Below are 26,245 nucleotides of genomic sequence, written 5' to 3' on the forward strand. Positions count from 1 at the left end.
GGGGTTTGAGCTATTTTACATCCCCTCCGTTAGTCGCTGAGGACGGCAGGGGAGCGCTCAGCCAGCCGCTGAGGGCGAACCTGTGGAGTCAGGGCAGCCCTTCGGTGCGGTGCGGTCCAGGACTTGTCCAGGGAAATTGGGGGGGGGTGGGGGAAGGAGGGAATTCGGGTCAATTTAAATATTCCGAAGCCAGAAAAATCGTCGGGGTCGAACCCAAGATTTTGACTCCTAACGGTGGTGTCTTTGGTCACTGATTTTAGGGTTGTCTGGGTCTTTCGGAACCAGCTCTGCTCTTTTGCGTTATTCTGTACAGTGGGCTCTGACCCCCATGGTACTTGGAAGGAGGAGGCTTGAAAATTAGTCCAAGGTTGTGTGCTTAATTTCTGCCAGAAGGGCATTCCATATGGGCAAATGGACAGCTTGCATTATGGCCAACAAACAACAAGCGTATAGTGCAAATTAAATAAATTAACACCAAGTCATGAAAAGCAGCAGGTCCTCAGCATGTGCCCCAGCTGCGCTGGAGCTACTGCCGCTGTTACCTTTTTTTTTTATTTTTTTTTTTTTCCTTCTTCTAATGCCCACAGATTTCACCGCAAATTCTAGGTTATTTGTAGTATCTCCGAACAAAAACCTGTTGGCTGAAAGAGGAGTGATTCTTCTTTCTGGCCCCGGTACCTGCAGGGTTCCGCCCGGGTTTTGCGCTTGAGGCGAGCGCCGAGTTTCCAGCCTGTGAAGGCGGGCGCGTCCCGGCGGGGGAGCGCGGGCGGGCGGCGGAGGGGGGGGACGGGGACCGGGGACCGGACGACGCTGCCCGCCCCGACCCCGCCGTCCCGGGGATGCTCGGTCCGCCGCGGGGCTCGTAGCGTGTTTCCACCGGCACGGATCGTGGATTTGTTGCGCTTTGTAAATGCTAACTGCCGAGTATATTCCGATCACGCACTGTGTTAGTTGTCTCGGTCCGAATGGTGGAAGCTCCGTATGCAAATACGGAGCTGGGAAAATTGGGCTCTGAAAAGATTAGTTTCTCTATCTGTTTTTTAGAGAGGGAGTCAATGTTAGGTGTCATATAAAACCAAAGTTGCTGTGTAAACAGGTGGGATGTGAAGGGTACAGAAATGTCCCAGAAGGTGAACCAAGGTTTGCTGTTTAGAAAATTTGACTCTTGAACGCTTGCCTTGACATTGCATTGTGTACAGTAACAGCAGCTTCTTTTTAGGCATTTCTTCAAAGTCAACCATCTTCCTGTTTTTTCATTTGTAAACCTTAACTAACTTGCAATTGTTGGATTGAAAAAAACCCTGTTATTTAACAGATCGGGGGCTTAAGCCACTGGGTTCCACATCGCAGCTGAGTTCTTAAGTCCCACTTTTTCCCCCTTAAAAGGAAACCATTATTAGATGATGGGTGTCAACTTTATTGGCACAAATATTAAATTAAACATTAGTAACACTGCCAGTGAGCATATATTAATATTTTCTGGCTCCAGAGGAGGAACAGACACACTGTCGTTGTTGATAATTGGCAATATTTTAATATGTAAACACTTGGATAGACAAGACAAGACAATCACTCACATGAATTTTATGAACTGCAAGATTGTAAATACAGTGTCTAGGCTGAGAGAAATGTGGTCATTGAAAAGTGAATCATGCCATCTCTTCTGCTCTTCAAATGTACATAGAGTTCCTTATCATCTCTATGGATAAAGTTAAGGTTGTCCGCAGTGTTGAACATCCATAGTACCTGTTCATTAAGGTAGAAGTGTTAAGTGTTCTCCATCATCATTCTGAGAATGAAGCCGTAAATGTTTGTGTTTTCCGGAAATATCTGTGTTTCATACGTAGGGTGGTAGCATTTGGCGTGAGAGTCCGTATCATATAGCCATATCCTTCAGTGGCTGAGTAAATTCTGCACAGTTCTGGTGTCATGCAGCTTTCGCTGTATGGTAGAGGAGAAGAACGGCTAATTAGCCCTATCAGTTTTGCTGTATCTCCCAAACGATGATGCAGGAAGCACTGTCCCAGTGTATGCCCACGCTGGGTGATACGCGTCACGGAACCAATTCAGTTGTTTGCTGTCTGGGGCTCCAGCTGTAGCACTGGGTTGGGAATTAGCTCCTGCAATGAGGACTGAAGTGTGTGGAGAAGAAACTACTGTAGTAAGAGTAAGAAGATACTTGAGTTGTGAGGAGGTCTTCTGTAAGATGGAGAAGATAAAAGACGGTGGGAGGGTTATTACAGAATAATGGTTAATTATTGTGTGTTGTTATATTGCGGAATCACAGCTAAACTTTCAATGAAAATCCAGAAAGCAAATAGTCCAGGAGACAGTATAAAGAGGAGAAAAGAAAATAATAGTCAGCTATATAGGGATAGCATATTCTCTCTTTAAATGATGGGTTCATTCAGTTTTCCTAATCTCAAAAAGAAGACATCTAAAAGTGTCACAAAGACAGCAGAAGTAAAAATCACTAATGAGATTTCATTGAAGAAAAGAAGGAAATTTGGAAAGGAAAGAATAGTGCAAGAAACATTTCAGAAAGTAGAAGAGTGGTAAAAAGGAAAGCAGACCATTTCTGTTTAATACAAGAATAAAAACATGCTCTGGGAGTCGAAGACATTAAAAAAGGCAACTAGAACTGCTGTGATACGGTTATGTTGGCAGGTGTGATGGTTGCTTTCTCTTCAGCTAGACCGTGAAAAGCAGCCAAGCTTCTCAGAGGAATCAGCTACTTGAGACAAAAGATCCACCTCCCAATCACAGGAAAATATGAGGCAATATTGGCCTCGTGACCCAAGAAGCTTCACTGGCAAATGGAGAGGCTGGGTGCTGATTTTTTTTGTAGTGTGGGTGTTTGGGTATGGGAAAGAAACATAACAAGGATAACCAAATCAAACATGAAGAAGACGGAGCCAGAGATAGAACAAAAAATGGAGAGTATGGCTTTGGGAAGGCAAAGTACAACAAAATGAAATAACAAAGCAGAAAGGAGAGCTATTCAGGCTTGCTGCTAACAACAACAACAACAACAAAAACCCCAAACAAACAAAACCCCTCCATGTGTTTGACTCCTCTTATTCTTAGAGAAATAAGAGTTTGGATATTCCTTGTAGACAAACAGGATTCCATCAAAGAAATGGCTGATTCTTCAATAGCTTTTTCCTCTCAGTGACAACATCACCACCTTAGGACCCTCAATTACTGCTCACTCCGTGGGTCAAGAAGTGATAACCATATTTAGTGTAATGGATAATTAATCTGTGGAACTCATAGCAAAGAATCTTAGTGAGATAAATAATTTGGTAAATTTCTAAGAGCTTTAGACAATTAATGAAGATACGACATCTGCTGTTATATTTTCTGCCCTGGTAATTACAAGGACTATTAATTCTTTCATCTCAGGGGAATGCTCAAGTGAAAAGATTAGGAAGCTGTTTACATTTATGGTACCTTTATATAGTTAGATGACTGTGAGCTTTCTTCTGAAGGGTATAACATTTTTGGCAAAATGCTGAATTAGATGTGCAACTGTTCTGGGGATTCTTTATACCTCCTTTATTTCCAGTATATTTGGACAAAATGTTTCAGATGTTTGTCAGCTAATAGGAAGAGTTCATGTGGAAAATAAATGGGAGCTGGATGTGCGGGATTGCATCTAACAAAATTTATCTTTAATCCAAGTAAATTATTTTCTAGAAGTGTCCAAAATTCATATATGCAGCTTGGTTATACCTGTATTTTGGCTCAGGTTTTCTGATTAATAAAGGGCTCTAATTCATTTTGCCAGTTAAGCATCCCTCCTCATTTTCAAAGGAACCAAGCACATCAAAGTCCCAGTTGGGAGCATTTCTGAAGGTTAAGCCAATTGCGTAGAGTGTAATGAGAGGAGCTTTGGCATCCAGCTCTAGGGACACATGTTTAAAATTCATTGCATGTCCTCTGCAAATGGTGGGCACTTTCTCCTGTCTTTGCATTTTTTTAGGCCTGCTGGTCCTGCAGAACTTCACTATCTCATTATCAGTTCTCATGGGGAATCGATGTTTATAACAGACCTGGGACCCCAGTTGCCTCCCTGCCAGCAGGGCATATTTTAGCCATCTAGAGTGGCTAGAGAGTTCTAGAGTGCTGTTCACTCTTGCTCTTTTGCAATGTGTTTTTTTAAGTTAACTGTGCAAAGAGCCTCAGCTTCTACAGGATCATTTTTTATTCGTCTAAATATTCTACTCACAATTATACCATTACCATTAAAGTTTACCCTACCAAGTGTGTAACCCTACCCTTGATCCACAGTTTACTATAGAAGTATAGAGGGAGTAAGAAAACAATGGAGCATCCTATGCATGGCCATTCTGTAATATAGTCTCGCTCTTCCCTGAAGAACAGTGTCCTGGGTGTCCTCCTGCTGTAGTTGGCATGAGTCTCCTGTTGGCTGTCAGCTGCTTCCCTGACAGTTCTCAACCTGCTGATGGCAGCCGATGGTTGACATTTAGTTCTGGTTCCTTTAAACAGACATGTGTGCACGCATGCATTTGCACGCGCGCACACACACAGAGTATAAGCTGCAGGTTCACTTACCCTGCCTGGGTACATTTAGGGGGCAGAAAGAACAGATTTACCCTGCAGTGTGCTTGCAAGTTCTTCTGAACTGTGCCAAAGCAAGCGTGAAGGGGACCAGAAAGGGATTGAACGAATGTGAAGACTACTGTCATCAGTGCAGGACTGTTATACAAGAAAGGAACATTTTTCTTCATGAGAAAGTAACTGTTGTGTGAAACAATTAAGCATTCTGTTACAGAGAAATGTGATAAAATTAAATAATAAACATTTGAACAGTTAACAGACTGATCAAATTATTGACGGTACAGCTCATCACCTGGTCAGAACAAAGTTATCACCAGAGGGAAATAAAGGTTTGGGGGAAAGAAGTGTAGGGTTACTGAAAAATATGCTTTCCAAGATCAGTGTTAACAAGCTGTGAAAACCAGAAATTCATCTAATTCAGCAGCATAAAGGTAGAACAGAGGGGTAATCATACCACAGAGACCAGATTTATTTACAGTAAATGTGAAGGCAGCCACAGCAATGCAGAAGTACTCAACATGCAGACAGCAGTACACAGTAAAAGCAAGAGTTTTACAAAATAATCTTCCTCCATACATGTTTTGCAAAGACATACAGATGAAAAATACAGAAATGGTTATAACAGCTGGAGGACAAATCTGCAATGATGAAGATAAAGAGACACAGTGTTTTGCTGGGTCTCATCATCTGTGTGAGATGTTCATTATATAATGCTGGGTGAGAGTAAACATAACCATGACAATTCAGAAATGACACTTGAGCTGTGTGAACCTTGTTACAGCTATGGTATGCTGATGATTAATGGCAGTCCAGTGGGCTTATGATGTGTTTTCATTTAGTTTTCTTGTCTGAAAGAGGATAATGAGGTCTTCTTGCAGATGCTTACAGAGACCTCCTCGCAAGTGTGAGAGCAGCATGGGACCAAGCCCAAAGCAGGGGTTTTGTTTAATGGAAGACAAGAGGGGCAGCCATGGGTTGAGAAGAGATGGGAGTTGCCACCTATTGAGATTAAGCCGGAGTTAACAAGTAGGAATGTAGGTAGGCCAGAAAAAAAGCCTTGGAATTGGAGACACATAATTTACATTTGGTGAGTTAGAGAGGAGAGGCCAGTGCAGTATCTTTTGCTTCCTACACTGCAGGCGATGACCCAGTCAAAGTGAGAACCATCTTCTCCAGTCACATACAACACAAAAATCATGTACTGAAGATCATGAATACACAGCTGTTGTGGCAAATTCCTTCGGATTTCTGGAAAACAGAAGGCAATGTGGGCTAGGGGAAGGCTAATAAGGTTTTGGGAAATACCCTGTGTCTGCTGTACGTCATGTAATCTAAAGTCACGTATGCGGAGTTTGAAATGGCAAAAGAGCATGTTCCACTTGTGGTTGGACAGATATAGATTATCAGATGCATTAATAAAGAATATAACTTAGACAAAATGATTTTGACAGGAGATTAATAATTTGATGTGCTGTAAAGATGGAGTAAATCACAGTGATACCTGACTCCATTTTATTCCCTTATTGTCAAGAAACATGCTACCATAGAGCTCTATTAGCATTGAGAATTGATATACCAGCCAGTAGATGGTAAGGGCTGTTTTGAACAAATTCAGACATCAGACTGGTTTAACATCATAGGAAGAAAGACATTCTCAACAGGGCTAGAGTCAAAAGATTTGAGGAAGATCTTCAAAGTATGTTTCTCCATGACAATGGCAAAGAAGATCACACGAAGGTTTTTAAGTGAAAGGCTATTTTTGCAGTTTGAAATTTACGTTGGGTGTTTTGACAGGTACAGGTTATGAGAGAAAATATAAGACTCTGCACCTGCCACCTTCTGAGGCACGCCAAAGCTTTATATCCCCATCTGCAGGGATTTGCATGAAACAGAGGTAATTGTGAAAGATCTGATAATGCTGAGTAAAAATGAACACCAGCAACTTTTTATGTTCTTCAAATTTCCCCAAGGAAAACTGAACGGCTGAAATGATGGGTTGGATCAAATAGTTCATAAGGGATAAGGGAGATTTATTGGACCCAGACCTTTTGTAATTGACAAAGATCCTGCTTCCCTCCAAATCCGAGAAAATCAGAGACATATTAATGTATCTGATTGAACTGGCTTCTGATATTCCAGACACAAGACTTCCCTTTAGATTGATCGCTATGGACAGAGTGAAGTTCCTTATGGCCGATGAACAAGAGAACAAATTAAAAGTTAAAGAAAAATATGTTTGAAAATAGTTACAGAGACATTGTACTTTAAATATTTAAGAGAACCAAGATCAGATATATACCAAGAGGTGGGTCAAAAGAGAATATAATCCCTTTTTCCTCCAGGCATCCCTTTCCCCCTGTTCCTTTGCTGGCAAGAGTACTTTCTCTTTAGCATGGTCCACATCAGACATGTGCCTGCCCCTTATACACATGGGCAACTACATCACGGCACTGTCTGGCCTCTCGCTCCATTCAAGGTCATTGGTTTGTGGAGTACGTTTTTCCAATGTTAAGCATCAAGGGGTATAAGCTCTTAGGGCACTGACTAAAATGTAAATGATTTAAATTTGATTTGGACATGGAAAGTGTGCCAATGTGCATGTTTGCAAATGGATTAATGGACAGAACTTTTCAGAGGCAAGTTTCAAACAGCAAATTGTGGGAAGCCATTGTACGGAAACCATTGCTCAAAACATTCCCTAGCATCCAGAAAAAAGATGGGGATGTTTCTGAAGTACTTGCCTAATATGAAAGACTGGCTATCAAGGAGGCTCTTATGTGGAAATGTTTCTGAGGATACTTATAAAAAATGCAGAGATTTTGAGGTAAATAGAATTCACGCACTTCCCCAATAGGCATGCCTTTCCCAAATAAAGAATATAAATTTTTCCAAAGTTCTGTATCTCGAAAGAGTAGTTTTAAATAGAAAACCATGAGAAAACAGGATACTTTCAGTTATGAAATTTTATCAAGACAATGAATACAACATTAAAGACAGAAGTCAGTAAAGGAAAATCACCAGGAGTGAAATGTTAACTCCATTGAACTCACTGGAAGATTTCCTACTAATCATAAGTAGGTGTATGTGAAAGAAGATTTTCTTCACATTCCCAAGATTACCCAGCATGTGAACCGGAATGGCAAAAACATAATGCTGCATGTTCAGATGAATATTCAGAAAGATGTCCTGTTCTGTGCAAATGTTCAGCATTGAAGACAAGCTGCAATTACCAGTTCAGAAAAAGAGTTGTCAAACAACTGCTTGTAGTTCGAGATAATTTTTCTTTTCCTTTGTACCAGAGACCAGTGAGAACGTTGTTTACAATGATGGCAATTACCGGTGTCCCAGCAGCATGAGCCTATCTCCTTCTGCCTCTAAAAACTTAGGCAATCTTAGAATTTGCCACCATTTCTACATCTTTAAATAATACTTACATATGTGAGGTGCCACCCTGGTCTGATGACACATCCATCCTTCCGTACCCACCAGGTTTCCCTGTCAGGGATGTGAAGAAGCTTCCAGTCTGCAGAACTGTCGCTTAATTCCTAAACCAAACTTCCCATAAAAAAGGTAATAAAAGAGACAAATCTAGTCTAACATGGAAAGGAGCTGGGAAACCCAATTTGTCTGCACTTCTACAGATGTTTTCAACCTTCACATCATAGCAGATCTCTCATAGTTGGTCAATAGAGTGGCTGTCAGAAGTGTGGAAGTTAAACAGTATGCCTTTTATGTCAATTTATATGGCATATTGATTCCTTCTTAGCAATTTTGGCAGTAAATGTAATTAAATGATTTTTTTTGGTAATGAAGTATTTTTTGGTCAAATTCATGGCAATTAAAATATTTCACATTTCTGTTTAAGTATTTGTTGTCTTATGAAGTACGATATGGGAGGTTGTTTAATTCATTAGTAAAATAGCAAAAATGGAGACTATAATTTGTGCAATTGCTTGTAGAATTAGCTCCTACATCTTTTCTCTGCTCTTGAGACTTCAGATGTTTTGTGTGATTTTTTTAGGGCTATAAAACACAGATTTTCCATAAAGATTTTGGGACTGACTTAGAATTTGAAATAGTTTAATGGAAATATAGAAAAAAAGAGAAAGCTGAAGTACAGGAGTAGGTGTTGAAAAGAGACACCAAGTTATTTGAAGGCTTGAAAAATGTCTTGCAGTGAAAAACTTAAAATAGGATTGGCTAGAAATGCTTTGATGGAATGTTTTTCAGCTGATAGTATCTATTCATCAAATTGAAACTCTGCTGGAAGGGATCAATTTTCATATTTCTGGTTTTGAAATGTTTCTAGCAGTTTCAAAGTTGTTAAAACATCCTGTTTCAACATTTTCTAAACGAAAAAAAAAAATAATTTTCACATTTAAAAGCCTTCCTCTCAAAAAGCAACCTAATTATGCCAACCACTTCTAAACTGAGCTGGAAATACCGCAAATGACACAAAATTTAATTGCATTTTGTTTTCTTTTTTTTTTTTTTTTAAATTTCCGATACATTATCAGCATTTTCAAGGGTTCTACTTTTTATCTGGATGTGAGAATGGAAAAATATTTTGTCCAGCTTGACTGAAAATTCATCTGGTTCAGTTTATCAGGAAGGTTCCTTCAGTGGGGCATACCTCTGTATTCATATATTAAATTCATGTAAAACCATTCTCGGGCACTGAGGCCAACTGGCACGTGACAGCCTCTTTCCATGCTAGTCAAGCCTGTCATCTGCTGAAATGGAAGAGCCACATCCAAACCACATGTTTAGAATGATGGTTGCCCTGCTCTAATTCCTGATCCATGCCCAGGAATTGGCTAGGAAGGCATGAACTGGCCCAGTTTAAAACTGTTTCAGTGACTGGTATAGGCAGTTGAGTTTCAAGTCCTGGGTTTCTTTCCTGGAACTGTTTAGTTTATTTGTATTTGGTATAGTCATGTCTTATGAAGCATATCATATCTTTTAATCTCTCACACAAAGACATGAAAGAAACAATGACTGTAAATTAGAACTAAAAAAATACAAATCAGAAATACCAATTTGCAACAAAGTGATTAACCATTGAAACATGCAGTAAACTCAGCATCTCTTAATATCTTCTTTTGTTGCCAAGATCGGACAGTCTGCTGCAGAACATGCACAAGCCAAGTAGAAATTACTGGGCTCAGGAAGGGTATCAGGGTAAACAGTAGATTAAACCAAATAGCCTAATAATCCCTACTGGGGATAAATTATCTAGAAAAATCATGTGCAAAAGTATTGTTGGCTTCTTGTGTTAGATTGTTATTAGAAATAATTATGCATCCATTCACTTCACGGAAGCATCTTATATCAGAATTTGTTGTATGAATTTCTCGTTAAGCTGACATGCATATTCCAAGGGCTACATTTTGGCGTTTAACTACAGGCAGAAAAGGAGGAGACCTTTCTCAGGACTGTCAGGAAATGGTCAAGTAGGTGTTGTTGTGAAAGGCATACTTCTGTTTGAGGCAGGGCAGCAGTTTGTGCCAAACTCTTGAAATCAAGAAGCACGTTCTCTGCCAGTTCTCCCATGACACTGGCCAGGACACATATGAGGTCAGGTTGAGAAGGACCGTATCTTCCAAATCTCCAGACTGCAAACATTCTTTATTTGCTTTTGCTATTCTCACACATTTTCCTGTTGAATCTGCTTTAAGCTCAGTGTTTGTTACTGAGAGATGTATCTGGATATTATATATTAATAAAGAAAACATTCCCAAATTTCCTACTGGAATCTTCATCTCTCAAAGGGACCTGAGAGCTACATATGGTTCCACAGAGCTAATACATACCTAGGGGACTATTTTTCTTCCTGTAATCCTCTAGAAAAAACATGCTCAAACTCTCGTTGCACTTTTCCACTGGTTCAGTTTAGTAGCCAGTAGCCTGGAGCTATGGATACAAAATATTAGCTGTTAAACTGTCAAAACTTGTAACAAGCAGCAGCAGCCATTGCTTGAGGGACATTTAAGCAGGGTTTACTGAATACTTTTAAAGCATACAAAAGGCTCTTTTCAAAAGGAAAGTGTTGTTTTTAGTTATACTTTATAATATTGCATGATACTGGAAAAATCAAACTGAAACATGTCACATAGAATAAAACTCCTAATTAGGGCTCAACTGGCATTTCTGGTCATCCACCATCTCCTAAAATACAAGTACATTCACAGAATTTCATTGGGATGAAATCTGTTCTCTTATCTTTGTCCGTGCTATTAGATATGCTAACTAATTGTGGCAGAAAAAGTCAAATACAGGGCAGCAGGGGTGGCTAAGTGTACCGTATGTCTCTGTACAACTCAGGGCATTGTATAGTGAAGCCAGCTGCGTTTTCAGAGCAGAATTGTATATACCAATGTGTATTTGTTGTCTTGGTCTAACAGGGTCTTGGTCCAGAGCTTAAGATTTAACCCTAGAAATTTCTTATTTATGACAAACTATATCCTATCCCTATTTATGCCACGTAAACATTAGGTTTTAACCTGTTTCTGAATCAGTTAGTACACAGAATCAAAAGTTTGGCAAGTCTTGAAGAAATTTGTGTATCAGCCTGGAGGTTTAGAACTGGTCCGTCTTCATGTGCACTTACAGAAGCTGTTGACTGTGGTTTAACTTTTCGAGCAAGATGTGTTCCTGAGCAGACACCCTTTGACAGCAATGGCTAGGTGTATTTGGGACCATTTGGGTAGTCCCTTACTTACGAGAAGTCCGACTGAGTGCGTGGCTAGTGATACAGATACTGGCCCCTGGCCTGAACAAAAATTAGTGGAGTATTTGTGAAAAAGATATTAGAGAATGATAACATTTTAAAGGTGCAAGCTTAGATATCAAAAAGGAAAAAAAAAAAAAGCATTAGATAGGACTCAAAGCTCTGTGCAAGATAATGATCAAAATGCTTCTGTCTCCTTACCTGTGTCATTTTTAATTTTTTTTCTCTCCATGTTTGTCTGTCATGATGATCTTTGTTTCTAATTCCTTGCAGACATCTCAGTCAGTCTGTTAGCAGTAGTCGTCAGCTTCTGCGGGCTCGCCTTGCTGGTAGTCTCGCTTTTTGTCTTTTGGAAGTTGTGTTGGCCCTGCTGGAGAAGCAAACCTCTCACTTCCAATGCCAGTAATGCCCCTCAGAGCAACTCCAGCGCTCCTACGGAGGTTTTTGAGACCAGTGAGAAAAAGGAAGTTAAAGAAAATGGGAAACCTACAACGAAGGTGCTTGAAGCCGCTTTGAAAATTAGCCACACTTCACCTGATATACCAGCAGAGGTCCAGAACGCGCTGAAAGAGCATCTGATCAGACATGCACGCATGCAGAGGCAGATCACTGAGCCCACATCGTCATCAAGGTAAGTCAGGGGCACTTGCGTTTGTGGCAGGTTCCTGGGAACAGGTAGAGCCAGAACACACTGCTGAAAATTTCCAGGATCCTGGTTTATTCACTGACTTCTTAGCATTGATGGGTGGAACAGCAGTCACTTGAAGGCAAAGCCTCAGTGTCCTTTGAACAGAATATTCTGAAACATACAGTGTACCTTTGGTTACATCGCTATTTTAACATATGAAGATCAAATCTATGTCTTCTATTACTTTGTAAATACATATGTTGCTACTTTAAGCATTTCCATTTTAGGTTTTGTGTACAGGAAAATCTATTTCAGTGTTATTTTTTAAAGTACTGCAAGTCTGGCTTTTCACAGAGGTATTTTTATAGATACAGCAGTTGCTGTTGCAGATGAAAGTTTCCCTCTCCACTAAACAAATGACAGATTTGTTGTTGATGGCACATTTCTTTAAGACATAGTTTGGCACTTATAAAGGAATTAAAATCCCAGTCTGAGAATGTAGATCCTTATGGACTGCTCTTAAAGCAGTACAGATTTCATATAGATCCTTAAATAAATGGCAAGCATGTAATATTGCTGAAGTGATTTCTTTTGTATTGAAGTGGAGGACACAAACTTTTATTTTGTCTCAAATAGTGCTTTGTATTGAAAAGCACTGAAGACGAGTGCAATGACCTATAGTTTCCAATTATGTTTTTTTCAAATACTGTCAGCAAATTTAACGTATGGAAAACAACCAGTGAACTGCAAAGATCACTTTCAACATCAGAAAAAAAAAAAAAGAGAATGTTTTCTAAACAAAGAATGGAAAAATGAAGGCTAAAGGATGCACCTGAAGTATTGCGTAATGCCCATAAGTAAGAATACAAATACTGTATAGGAAGTAGCTTTCCTTCAATAAGGCATTTGCTAAATGAACACATGCTACCAGAGGGAAAAAAAAAAAAAAATCATCTGAGGCAGAAGATTAGAGAAGACACGTGCTTTACATTTGGTGTGCACATACTTTTCTGGCCTTCTGTGAGTCCCTAAGAGAGCGTTTTGCCAGCTCAGTGCGCTCAGTGCGGTGGTGAGTGCTGAAGTGCTTTTTCGCAGCTATTCCAACGGCGTGGAACAGCCAGCAGGCAACCATGGGAGGTTCCCAAATATGAGAGCACTCCAGCCAGGGGAGGTCTAACTGACTTTAGCAGCTGAACCATCTCCTGAATGATGACACTGTACATCTGGCTTTAAGCCACATTGCTCTGGCTGTCCCTGGCTCCAACTACTGTATCCATCTGCGAAGAGAGGGAGCACAGTATCCAAGCCACTGTGAGGAACGTTTCCAAACTCCTGGGAAGACAACTTCGAAATTTACACGAAATGCAGAGGGACCAAAATTGATGCAGCTTAGCATGACAAGGATATTACATAACTCATTATTACCTAATAGGATATTAATTGGAAGAGTTTTATCCGTCATGTACCAACAGGTAAATCCGTAGGTAATCAGACTGTCCGACTTTCTGAACAGAGAGAAGAAATATCTGGCTGGCAAATGGACTTGAATAGTCCCTGTGGTCCTATAAAGGAAGAAAGAAGTTCCAGGGACATGATCCAGAGCTACTTCAGGCTGTGAAAGTATTCCCACAGACCTCTAGAGTGATTTGGACTGGGATCTAAATGCATATAAAATATCTGTGAAGCCAAGAACAGTTTTACAAAATTAAAACCTGCCATGAGTCCTACTCTTTCTGCACATATTGGTAACTTTGTAAGGGTGCTTTTTCGTTTTATCGTCTCTAAATTAACAGAGTTAAATCTCTCCTGAGACAGTTCCTTTGCTTTGAGTAACCTTGGTTGTCCCACCTTAGCCAATTAATAGCAGGGTGTTTGAAGACATCACCTTCCTTTACAATTTGCTGAAGAACTCTGCACCCTTGCTACAAAACATGTTTAGAATGAGACGAGTCTTAAAAATTACCCAGAAATGGTCCTTTATGTGTTTGTAAATGCATTTTTTCTATACACCTGCCTGCCTTAAGTGAGTCTTAACCTTCCAACAGCCCATGTTAATTTTTGCTGCCAAGAATATCATGTATGAGATCAAGACTGGACATTTAGACCAGCTTTCTGGGTTACTCCTCCATTGTGTTGCAAAATGTTGGACCACAAAAAGACTAAAAACTGGCTCTGGTATCCTTTGTTGGGGACCTCTAAATAAAGGGGATCCATTAGCAGACACAGAGGTAGCATAACTTTTTCTAGCACCACCTTCAATACATCACTGCTTCGTTGTACTCAGGAGTCCTAAAGTGACCCAAATGCACCATCTCCTAACTGTATGCCATTGACAAAGGACCTAAGAGAAATGTCTGCTGTCTGGATTGTCTCCCATACGCTGGCCTCACCTGAGCTGGGGCAAAGAAAAGGGTTGTAACCGGTTCCGTGATAGGTTCTTGCAGCGATCAGCTCATAATAAGAGAAATAGAATCATATTAAGTCATTGTAATTGAAGCATAAGGATTTTAAGAAGCCATTGTGCGCAGTAATAAAAAGTGCCTGATCATTTTTTATAGACTGTACATTTAACATAAAGACATGTTATTGTAGGGAGGTAGGGAAATGGTGAATTTCTGCTTTATCAGAACTATATCATTTTCGTAGCTCCTGAAAAGATCTGCTTGTTAAAAAAAAAAACAAAAAAACCCCAAACAAACCACCCTTTAGTCCTTGGTCCCAGTTAACCAGTACACTGCCGTTCAGCTCTGCAAAGAGTACATCGGTTCCCAAGACGCACAAAGGCAAAAGTGAGGTGCTTGGGAATCATAGAATCATAGAATGATTTGTGTTGGAAGGGACCTTAAAGATCATCTAGTTCCAACCCTCCTGCCATGGGCAGGGACGCCTTCCACTAGACCAGATTGCTCAAAGCCCCATCCAGCCTGGCCTTGAACACTACCAGGGATGGGGCATCCACAGCTTCCCTGGGCAATCTGTTCCAGTGTCTCACCACCATCAGAATAAAGAATTTCTTCCTTGTATCCAACATATATCTACCCTCTTTCAGTTTAAAACCATTACCCCTCATCCTATGACTACACTCCCTGATAAAGAGTCCCTCCCCATCTTTCCTGTAGGCCCAGGGTCTTCCTTTTTTCTCTCTTCAAAAATGGAGGTTATTTTTCCCCTTTTCCACTCAGCAAGAACTTCACTGGACTGCCACGACTTGTCAAATGTGATGATAGTGGCTTAGCAACTTCATCCGCCAGTTCCCTCAAGACCTGTGGATGTATCTCATCAGGTCCCATGGACTGGTACATCTTCAGCTTCCTTAGATGGTCTCAAACCTGATCTTCTTCTGTAGTGGGCAGTTCTTCATTCTCTCAGTCCCTGCCTTTTCCTTCTGTGACTTGGGCAGTGTGGCTAGGCGCACGTGCCAGTAAAGACTGAGGCAAAAAAGTCATTGAGTACCTCAGCCTTCTCCATATCCTGTACAACAAGGTCTCTTGTTTCCTTCTGGAGTGTTGGAATGGAAGGATATAGGCTCTTTAGGAAGGTCAGACAGGGGAGACGAGAAGGGGGTGTCATTCTCTATGTCAATGACCAGCTGGAGTGCATGGAGCTCCACCTGGGGATGGATGAGGAGCTGACCAAGAGCTTATAGGTCAGGATTAAACGGACGGCAGGGTCAGGTGATATTACAGTGGGGTTCGGCTACAGGCCACTGGACCAGGAAAGCCAAGTGGATGAGGTCCTCTATAGACAGATAGGAGCAGCCTCACGTTCACAAGCCCTCGTCCTCATGAGGGTCTTAAACCACTCTGATATCTGTTGGAGGGACAACGCAGAAGAGCGTAAGCAATCCAGGACGTTCCTGGAATGCGCTGATGATAACTTCCTTCTCCAAGTGATAGAGGAGCCAATGAGGAGAGGTGCTATGCTGGACCTTGTTCTCACCAACAAGGTGGGCAATGTGAAGCTCGCTAAAGAAAAACAAGCAGGTCTGCTGACTTTAGTGATTGCAAGGCGGAGACAGCAGCCTCTGTTCTCTATAGATACCACAAGTGCTGGTGTCCATTCCTGGATTTGGTCCAAAAGATTAGTGTAAAGTCATCTAGGAAGGCTAGTCCAGAGCCACCCCTCACAAATCTCAAGTCGTATCATAAATCAGCATCCTGTCCTTCCCTTTTGTCTTATATATGGCAATCTTACTGAGTTAGAAATCAGCTTCATACTATCATTATTGCTATGCAAGCACAATTCTATATTAGAGATTTACATACAGATTTACTGTCACTCAAAATGTATTTGTTCTAAGTTATGGAAGGCATATTATAGGAGTGCTACATAAGAGCCAGTAGGGGTTGAGGTACCTGGATTTGCACACATTAGTAACTTTGCAGCATTTTCACAACCTGGTTGCCTGACATCCTTGTACTTCATTATCACAGTCATTAATTCCTTTGTTATTGCAGAACAATGGAAGATAAATATGTTGCCATGACAACAATGAAGCATCTTAATAATTAACAGACCAATTAGCTGTCTTGGTGAAATGCTGTGACTCAGAACAGATTCTAGGCACTATGTAATTAGAACTTTGGCTTACCAGACTAAAAGTGCTGCTAGTTCCCATGGGGAACAGCCATACAGCTGCACTGTTTTACTTAGTGACATCTTGCAACATTGACTGTGTTCACTGGAGGATCTTACATGCCTAAAGTTTGAAAATTTGAAATAAGGTTGGTACCTTAGAAATCAAAGATGTGGGGGTTTATATGTTACTTTTACAAGTATTAACTCAGATCTTCATAAATGCAAGAGAAGTCAAGGAAAAGAGAATTTGTCATGTATCCACTCAAACTGGAAATGCCATACAGTCAGTTTCCCCTGCGTAGGCAGTTTTCTCTACTGTTTGTCTGTCGCAGGGTTTGAACGTGATTATCTGGGCATCTCAGTACTTCAGCTGCAGGTGTGAGGAGCACTCAGAAAGGCCTACCTGCACAGGTTTCATTAGCACAAGTAGAAGTAGCAGTAACACAGGTCTTCCTGCACTTCATTAGGAGTCAAAGATACTAGAGAGCTAGTGCCTAAATTACTGCATACCCAAACATTTATTGCCACTACGTTTTGGACGGACTTCAGTTCCTTCCCTGTGTTTAGCACATGTACAAGTCTGGACTTCTCAGAGGACAAAGGCACAAGGACAGCCCTGAAACTCCCTGAGGACAATATTGTACTTTTCTGACTAGTTAGGGCCTTTCTACTCCTTGCTCCATTCCTATGTAGACATCATATACTGTGAATTTGGCACATTTTAACATTTAAGAGAAAAGAAAAATTTTCAACTTGTCTGTCTGTAAAAAAAAAGAAAGGTAGAACGTGTTATGAGAGAGATGTATTGTTCATCTAAATTTGAGATCAAAACACCTGGGTTTTTTGGAGCTACTTCAAATCTACTCTATGAAGTTCTCCCTCTCCTATTCTTGTGTTACGATAGTACTGCTCCCTGCACCTACCGGTACTGAAACAGCCGAAAGGGGAAACGTTCTTGTCTATTATTTAATGGCTGCAGATTACCCTCTTGTATCTCTGCTCGGCTGAACTGCAGTGGTTTTGTGTTCCACGCCTTCTGCAGCAGCTTCACTTACAGTAAAAATACAAATAATATCTATGAAATGAGTCCTGGTTGCTTTCAAATGGACAATTTGCATTTCTGATTTAAAGAAAGAAACACACAGCTGTGACACCTCTTGTTTTCAGAACACAACACCACAGGGAAACCAAGCAATAAGGCAAGGCTGCATTTGGCATTAATAAGCAATTGATTGCAAAAAGCAGAGGAAATTCTGACAATTAAATTGTTTTTTAATGGCAACTAAGTATGCTCACAGGAGGAGGTAGTGAGCTTTTCCAGTACAGATTGTTGGGGTAGTGAGGTACCAAGGAAATGTGAAAATGCCCAAAAAATAAACTGGACAGTGGGGTCATAATGGCATCTGCTGATACTTAATTCTGTAAAGCTTTTTCACCAGTGTTTTTATACTACTGTAAGGCTCTATGGCATACCAGGGGTTTGATTTCGCTCTTAATAAGAAGGGCATGAATTTCCAATGATGTTCATGAGTCAAGACAAGCCCATAAATTCATATGCTTATGCAACACTGTATTCAGAATTACAAGGATTTAAACATATTGTTTCTTGCTAGGAGTACAGGAATCAGCTTTCTAATACACTACACAGCAGAGTGTGAGAACAGAAGGAAAAAAACCTATAACAGAAAATGTTGACCAAAACTTTGAAACGGATTGCAACCAGAACAAAATGTTCCCAGTATGTCTGGAGAAGGCAGCCTGTACCTCAGTCTAGCAAATGCCAAGCAGGTGTATTTAAAACATTGTAGGGTGGCAAAACACTATGCTGAAAACCTCCAGACGTAGCTCCACATGGCGTTTTCAGGTGCCTTTCACAGTGATCGGCGTGAAGCTTGGTAAATATTTAATTGGAAAACCCCCAAGGAATGACTCCAAAACCCAGGAAGTACTGATGGCAATTCTGAAAGTGATTGTTTTTCTGCCTGACTATACTTTACTCAGGCCCTAGCATGGTGGGATCAAGCAATGTTGGAACTGTCAACTTGTTCCGTGAAAGAATCTGAGTTCTGTTTCAGCTGCATAGCCTGAAAACAAGGTTATAAATATATGCCTTGCCAGGACACTCTGGGCGTCTCGGGCCAAGAAATTAATTCTGAAGGATCATTTCCTCTCAAGGCTGTTTTAACACTTGCAAAAAATTGGTGGGGGGAATTATTTTAAAATAATTTTAAAGAGAGGAACCCTTACTAATTTGGTCTTCTTGTATTTTCTGCTTGGTAATAGCCAGGTCTTTTCCCGGAGATAACCATGGCTCATTTTGTGTGTGTGTGTATGTGTGCAGGCACAATTCTTTCAGGAGGCACTTGCCAAGGCAGATGCAAGTGTCCAGTGTTGATTTTAACATGGGGACAGATCCGATTTTGCAAAGGGGAGAGACGACAACCAGCATCGGGAGAATAAAACCGGAACTCTACAAACAGAAGTCTGTGGATTCTGATGGGCAACAAGAAGATGTGAAAACATGTGGAAAACTTAACTTCACTCTCCGGTATGATTATGAGAATGAACTTCTGGCTGTCACAATTGTGAAAGCCTTAGATCTGCCTGCTAAAGACTTCACAGGAACATCCGACCCCTACGTTAAGATTTATCTGCTTCCAGATAGGAAAAAGAAGTTTCAGACACGAGTTCACAGAAAGACATTAAATCCTGTCTTTGATGAAACCTTTCAGTTTCCTGTAGCCTATGATCAACTCAGCAACAGGAAATTGCATTTCAGTGTTTATGATTTTGACAGATTTTCTAGACATGACATGATTGGGGAAGTTATTCTTGATAACCTTTTTGAAGTCTCAGATCTCTCCAGGGAAGCCAATGTATGGAAAGACATCCACTGTGCCACCACAGTAAGTAATGTGTTCCAAAAGCATTAACGTGATCTTTTCATTTCTCTTTTGTAGTTTGTGGCAGAGCATCCAGTTTATCAGCAGAGTCTGGAAGGAAAAAAAAAAAAAACAATTGTCAGTGTTTTCCTTTGAGCGTAGAGAATAAGATGCTTAGGAAGCTATAAAATTGAATTACTAAAAAATCTTCTGAGAACATACCATCACCCTTACGGCTCACTGTGCAAATATGAATTAGGTTTATTAATTAAATAGTACATCACAAAAGTCACTGCTTAACAAGAACAATTAACATTTTCCTGTTAGCGAAATACCCTGTCCTTCAAAATGACCATCTATTAAGGGCTCATCCTGCTTTTGTTAGCAGATTTTCATAGGTTGGGAATCTTTTGAAGGAAGAGAGAGAGGCTAAAAATGCTTGAAGTCTAAAATGTTCTTTGCTGGCTACTCAGTGCTTAGGGTCCTCAGTAGATCTGTCTGTGTTGCTGCTGATTACTGGCAAAACTCAAGAGGCAAGCAGAGTTAGGAAAGAGAAATTATTTGTTTATTGTTGCAAGCAAGAAAAGGAAGCCTGTGCATGGATGACAGGATGGATGAAAGGCTACCAGTGGGAAAACCACCAGTCTCCAAACACTGTCTTTATTAACCTTGAAATTCAAACTCATCTTCCCTGGCTGGAATTTTATGGGGAAAAAAAAATAAAATTAAATGGTGGGGTGTGGGCTTTTTTGTTTGTTTTGGTTTTGTATTTTTTTAACTACTATGCTATTTATACAGAAGTTTTCCCATCTCATTCTGTGGAGATATCCAAAACAGTCTGAGTCATCCCTGGATTTGAGTATGGACTGGACAGGGATGAACAGAGGACAGAGCAGTACTAGACACTGCTTCAGTGGCGGAAGCTTCATACCATTCCTTCAATAGAGCCGGAAACTTCCCATGACTCTTTTCCCAAATGTTTTTGTGCTGGTCATACCTGCTAGACAGGGAAGTCTGGGGCTGCACAACTAGGAGGACAGAGGACTGGTATTTGCTCACCAGTTTGAGCATAAGCAATGTGTTTCCAAAGGAAGGAGAAATATGAGGGAGAGGAGCTTAGCGGAGACAGTTTTTGAATATGAATTCCCAAAACCAGCTATTTATTTTAACTGCTGGGTCTACCAAACTGATCTGAACAGCCCCCGGCACACCTCCAGAAAACCGCATCTGTGTATGCTTAGTTTGATCAAGCTCAGATTTCAGGTAAATTTAAGCACTGAGTTCTCAAGCTTAAAATTGAATCTATGTTTAAGTCTTGGAATAATAGCCCGGTAACATTTTTTAAGAATTTCTTCTAGCTTTGATATTATCTTTAATACTTTAGTAATTACCTAAATGCTTACTGGTCCTTTGCAGCAGGCATGTGTGTGAGATTTTTACCTGATAACTAGAATGGTTTCAGTAAATTAGAATCCCTGGACTGTTCAGCACTGGTTTTGTGCAGATTAAAATGCCATACCAAATTATGCAGTTCGGAGAGATGCTAATATGCATCTGGATGAAAATGGTTGCTAATCTTGGTGCTGAATTCTTATTCAAGTTTCTTCCTCACCAGGGGTTAGTACATGCAGTTATAGTGCTTAATTCACTCTGCTGGTGTTTTACTATGTATAAAATTTAAGAGAAAGCATGAAATTTTTGGATTTCAGCCTTTCAGCCAGTACAGTTTACGGTATTCCATGTGTGTGAATAAGTTGTCTCCACTTAAACCATTAACAATAAACACATGAAATTGAGATGTCTTCTAGCACTGTGTGACTGCATCAGCTTTCACAAGCCTTACACTGTCTTCAGAAAATCATGTAAGAAACTGACTGAATTGATTTTTCAAAATGAAACCCTCCTACAAGATGTCCTGTTACTATATGTGCAATGTGCTGCCTTGTGTTTTACTTCAGCTGTTTCATGTAGATTAAAATTGGTTAGTAATAAAGTTTTCTAGTTCTGCCATTTCAGAAACTGTAAGATGAGGGAGCCAATCCTGCACAGGAATAAACAGTGCATAAGAAGTTAATCAGTGGAGAATTACAGTTTTAAGCACCAGATCTGAAGTTTACCAAAGTCACTAACTAGCAATTAAATAACTAACTAATGCTTACCAGAGTCAATTGGACCTGGATTAAGCCTTGAAAGAAAAGGATCCATCTAGTTCTACAATTAGTGAAAAATAACTGTACTCCAGGCAATCATGGTTTGGTGTTCATAAAGAATCTTTAAAAAGCAAACTGTTGTCTCAGTGGGAAGGTCCTTACTTATGCAGTAGAGCATAGGAACCAACATGCCATTCTGCAAATGTATTTCTCTCATGCTTTTTCCTCCTTCACCTCTGCTCTGTGTTGTTGTATGTTCTGTGAAGTTTTTCAGCCTTTTGTTCAGACATGCTTCCTACACCCGGTGGTTTGCACATGCTGTTGCTAAATGATAGATGGTAGAAAATGGTAGAAGTGATAGATCAAAAGATTGGTCCAAAACTGTAAAAACACAGCAGAAGTAGCCTCTCCTCAGCTATGAGTCTTTTACGTCTCTTCCATAGCCAAGAATTTTCTATCCAGAAGGTCAAGTGAGGATATAAATAATTCCTATTACCTATTTGGAAAGAACCTATTTTTATTGCACAAGGCTCTGCAATCTCGGAGTTGAACACCTACTAAACAGATTTACCAAGGAAATGAACGGCAAGATTCTACCAGTGCAGGAAGTTACCACAGGAGATTCGGAGATTCTTTGCTATGCAAAGACTCTGTCAGTAGTTAACATAATTTTTGAAAGATTTACTTGCACATCCGTAAAGAGTTTTTATTTGGTACAGGAAATACACAGTCTGGGGAAAATCAGACTGGGTGGTTGCACTGAGTCCTTTTGGCCATAAAATCAATGACTCTGTGGGAATCTACAGTTTGAATGCTTTTTTTTTCTCATAATATTAATTTGAAACTATTTTATAGAAGTGCAGGATTGGCCCCCCACATGCTCATTTTTATTCTTACGGTTTTCAGCTGTTGATATTTATTCATCTTTTGTAGTTTGTATTTTCTTCCTTTAATTTTTCATTCATATCATTGTTTCTCTGTTATATGTTATGTTGAAAACTACAGCTATTGTATAATAAGTAGCATGTACTTGTTGTAAGTGCTAAAGCATTTTCATTCTTCAATGTTAAATTAACAAGTTAAATATGGTGTAAAATCAGTTGTGGAAAAAAAGTATCTTAGATATCTGATGATACTAATATCCCCAAATTTTGCTTACACATGGGTGATTGAATTTTCAATAAATAATCCATCATTTACTTCTGTTTGTTTGATTAATTAAGAAGAATTAAAAGCTCAAGAGGCAGCTTTGGACCACCTGCAAAGGTTGTTCAGTATATAGGAATACTGTAATTCTTAATGCACTTTAGGAAAATTAATTCATAACATCAGAGGCAAACAAATAATATCAAATGAATTGTTTAGTCAACATATCTAGCTTCTGTTTTTGCAAAGCGCTTGTGAGTTTTGCATACATTTCAGTGGTTTGTTACAAACAAAATATACCACATACATTGAAAAAAACCCCTCATTTATGGAATTGCTAACAAGCACTTCAGTACAAATATTCAGTGTTGTAAAATTGTTTAGGCGAAAAGACCACCTCTTGTGATCTAACACTTTCTGGATGTAAAAGTTTATTAACTTCCTATTATGCTTTTTAAAATGATTGATTGTTTTGGAAATCTCTGCCTCTAATATCGTTGCCTAAAATAATTGGTGAGTGACTGTCAGAAACATTTTTTTTTCCAAAGGTACTCTGTGAAGTCTGTTAGTGTAACCAATTATAGGAAACTCTGATATTGGGAAAAAAAATAGGGCTCAGAATTTAGATGAAAGCTATTTCCAGCACAGTGGTAGTCTCTTGGAGATGTTAGTCATGGAGCTGTCATGTATTTGTAGCCTCTTGAATTATTTCACGTAGACAGATGGAACTTGATTATTATTTAGTTTTCTGGCACCAGGCATTTCAGAGCTGCAGTTTTCTCATTTGTGAAGTGGGATATAAAAGAAGGTTTTGTAAGGACACAGAGTTCATGTGATGCCCATGGTGTGTTCTGTTTCTAAAGCACTTGGAATATAAGTGAATAGCATTGCTGGAAAAGAGAGAAATGCTTAAATACCTTTTTTTAATAAGGGGGACAGTAACATTTGTCTCAGTTCCTTTATCTCAAACACTTGCTAGAGTAGGGTGTCGCACAGGTAATCCTGGTAGCTGTTGGCCTCTGTTATGGAAAGACATTCTTCTGACTTCCTGATCAAACAAGAATGAAGCCCACCTCCGCTGTTCACCCAGAGAAATTGCAGACATTATCTTTACTTAGATTTCTCCATAGTTTGCTATTTCGTAAGTGGACAAAAAAATGGCACACTTGACCTTACTCTGAGTAAGGCAATAGTGGTGTAGTGCTGACGAAGATACGTCTTATGGCAGGCAAACTTTGAGGCCACATTATAAGGATTGTCCTATTTCTTAGTGTTCAAAGAGCAGCACTATCAGGAAATGTTTTGCCACTAGCAATGTAGTGGATTATGGCCTACAGTTTGCCATCCTCCTCAGAATGGACTTAGACTATTAGTGTTTCTGGAAATCCATGTAAAAACTTTAACACAATGTTAAACAGGTATGAAAGAGTAAAAGCTTGTCAGTATCAAAACATTTATCATCTCCATAATGGGAACAGCCCCTTTAAAGCCAAGGCACTTGTCATTTCTACTCGGGGCCAATGATATAAAGGATTCATGTGATCACCTGCTTCTGAGTAGATGGAAGAATACTCTGGGTCAGTCTTTACAGGAAACATGTTGAGGTTTTTCATTTAGGTTTGGGACAGCTTTAGGTCTGGGTGATAACTAGTAAAGATGATGGAGAAAAGGTGCGTTTCTGTCCAGTTACTGAAAGCAGGGAAGGTTTTTATTATTAATGAATGTTTCTTTTCATTTGAAAGGACAAATGATTTGAATATTCTGCTTTGCTAGAGGGAAAGTGCGAGTTTCAGTCTACCTTAAAAGTAAGAAATATTAGATGTATGAAGAATATGGTTTCCTCAAGGCAAATTAATATCACTGCATCCAGGCAGCACTGTGATAGCTACGTTAAGGTGCATGACCTGACTGATCTGCTGTGCCCTCAGTTCTCTCTGAGTTTCTCACTGTAAATAGTCTCTTCACAGTGAATGCTTTGCTGCTTTGGAAGAGTATCTTTATATGGGAAGATGCATACACTTTGGTTCATTCACGTGGCAGTGGATGCCATGGCTGGCAAGATGAAACTACCCCCCAGTGCATAAAACAGGTGGTTATGTACAGAGGGAGTGACAAAAGAAGGACCCAGAAGGCTTCCCAGGGTGCTATTGAGAGCATCCAGTCTGGTGGAGCCAGTGTGCTGTCTCAGGGAGTCCTCTCTAGGCCATCAGGACTGCAATCAGCAACTGCGCTTACCCAGAGCAATCAGGATGTCAGGCAAAAACAAGCACTAGGCCTCCCCAAGCAGAAGACACGGTGATTACAGAGCAACAGGCCCCACTGCTTCCATACTGTCTTCCACAGAGGCAAGAACAAACACAAACCTCATTGATTCATTTCCCAGGACAACAGCTCAATCAATAAGTGGTATTGGGAGGAAGAAAAAGAGCTTGATTTGATATGCAAAGAATAACAGGAGAGGAAAATAAATATTAGCTGTGGGGACAAGGTTTCCAAAGTAAAATCCCCTTGAGAGGTGGTAGAATTAGCTCTCCACTTCGAGCTTCCTGTAACTTTTGAGAGCTTCTGTGATAGCCTAAATACCATCAAAGTCTACATGCATAGATGAGCAAACAGACAGACTGGTAGTTTTCTGTACTGCTTTTTCCTATCGTTCTTTTAACTCTTGATCTATACCTCAAAACCAGAGATGTCTTAATACATTCTTGGCTAACTGTCTGGGAGAACAGCTTTCCCTCTTCTTTTCTTTCCATCTAACGTCCAATATTTATACTTATGTTTTATTTTACCCCTGATTCTTGAAGCATGAGGTCAGTAGTTTTTAATGGAAAAGCAGGAATATATATAATATGTTTCTAAACATAACAAGACTAAGAGAGAGAAATCTGTCCTGTGAGGGAATTATTTTCCTGCAGTATTCAAGTCTAGTTCTGCCAATGCGTTTTTCACTAAATTTACACACTATACAGAAAAGCAATTTTCAGTGTGACTAAAGGAAGCGGCCAAAAATCTAGGAATTTAAAAGCCCAGATAACTTCTTTGATATCTAGAAAATTATTATTAGTTAGTACAGATGCTTACTCAAAATGCAGCAGGAAAATGAAGAGAAAAAAATTAGCAAGTCACTTGTTCAGGAATCAAGTACAAAATAAATTCATGCCGTCCTTAATGTTTTTGCTATGCTACTCTCACATGCAATCTTTAAAACATAATTTAAATTACAATCAATAGGAAGGTAGTTCTGGATATTAAAATCAAGATTAAGAATTAAATGGCTACTTACTGTGGATTGTGATAATCTGAATGATAATGAAAGTAAGAACAAGGAAGTTTTTGAGGTAACTTCATTTATAAGGAAGTATTAATTATGCAAATACTTGTTATTTTAACCATGGAAATTAATGACACACTGGTAACAATAAAAGTGTATAAATTTTTTCGTTCCAGTAACATTTACATAGCTCATTGTAAGCATCCATCGCGAGTTGCTCTTTTAAGACTTTGTTTGAATTGAAAAACTAGGGGGAAAGAAGAAGAAACAAACATC

At 39.8% G+C, this 26,245-nt stretch overlaps 1 protein-coding gene across 1 annotated transcript in view; it reads left to right on the top strand.

Moving 5' to 3' along the window:
- Positions 1–26,245, top strand: part of SYT10 (synaptotagmin X) — a 101,779-nt gene that overhangs the window by 66,828 nt on the left and 8,706 nt on the right. The window contains exons 2-4 of the mRNA XM_009887069.1: positions 9,698–9,765; positions 11,588–11,945; positions 18,862–19,426. Of these exons, the coding sequence (XP_009885371.1) occupies positions 9,698–9,765; positions 11,588–11,945; positions 18,862–19,426 (991 nt within the window). The remainder of the gene's footprint in view (positions 1–9,697; positions 9,766–11,587; positions 11,946–18,861; positions 19,427–26,245) is intronic.

This window comes from Charadrius vociferus, unplaced genomic scaffold (genome assembly GCF_000708025.1).
Source record: "Charadrius vociferus isolate BGI_N301 unplaced genomic scaffold, ASM70802v2 scaffold756, whole genome shotgun sequence".
NCBI lineage: Eukaryota > Metazoa > Chordata > Aves > Charadriiformes > Charadriidae > Charadrius > Charadrius vociferus.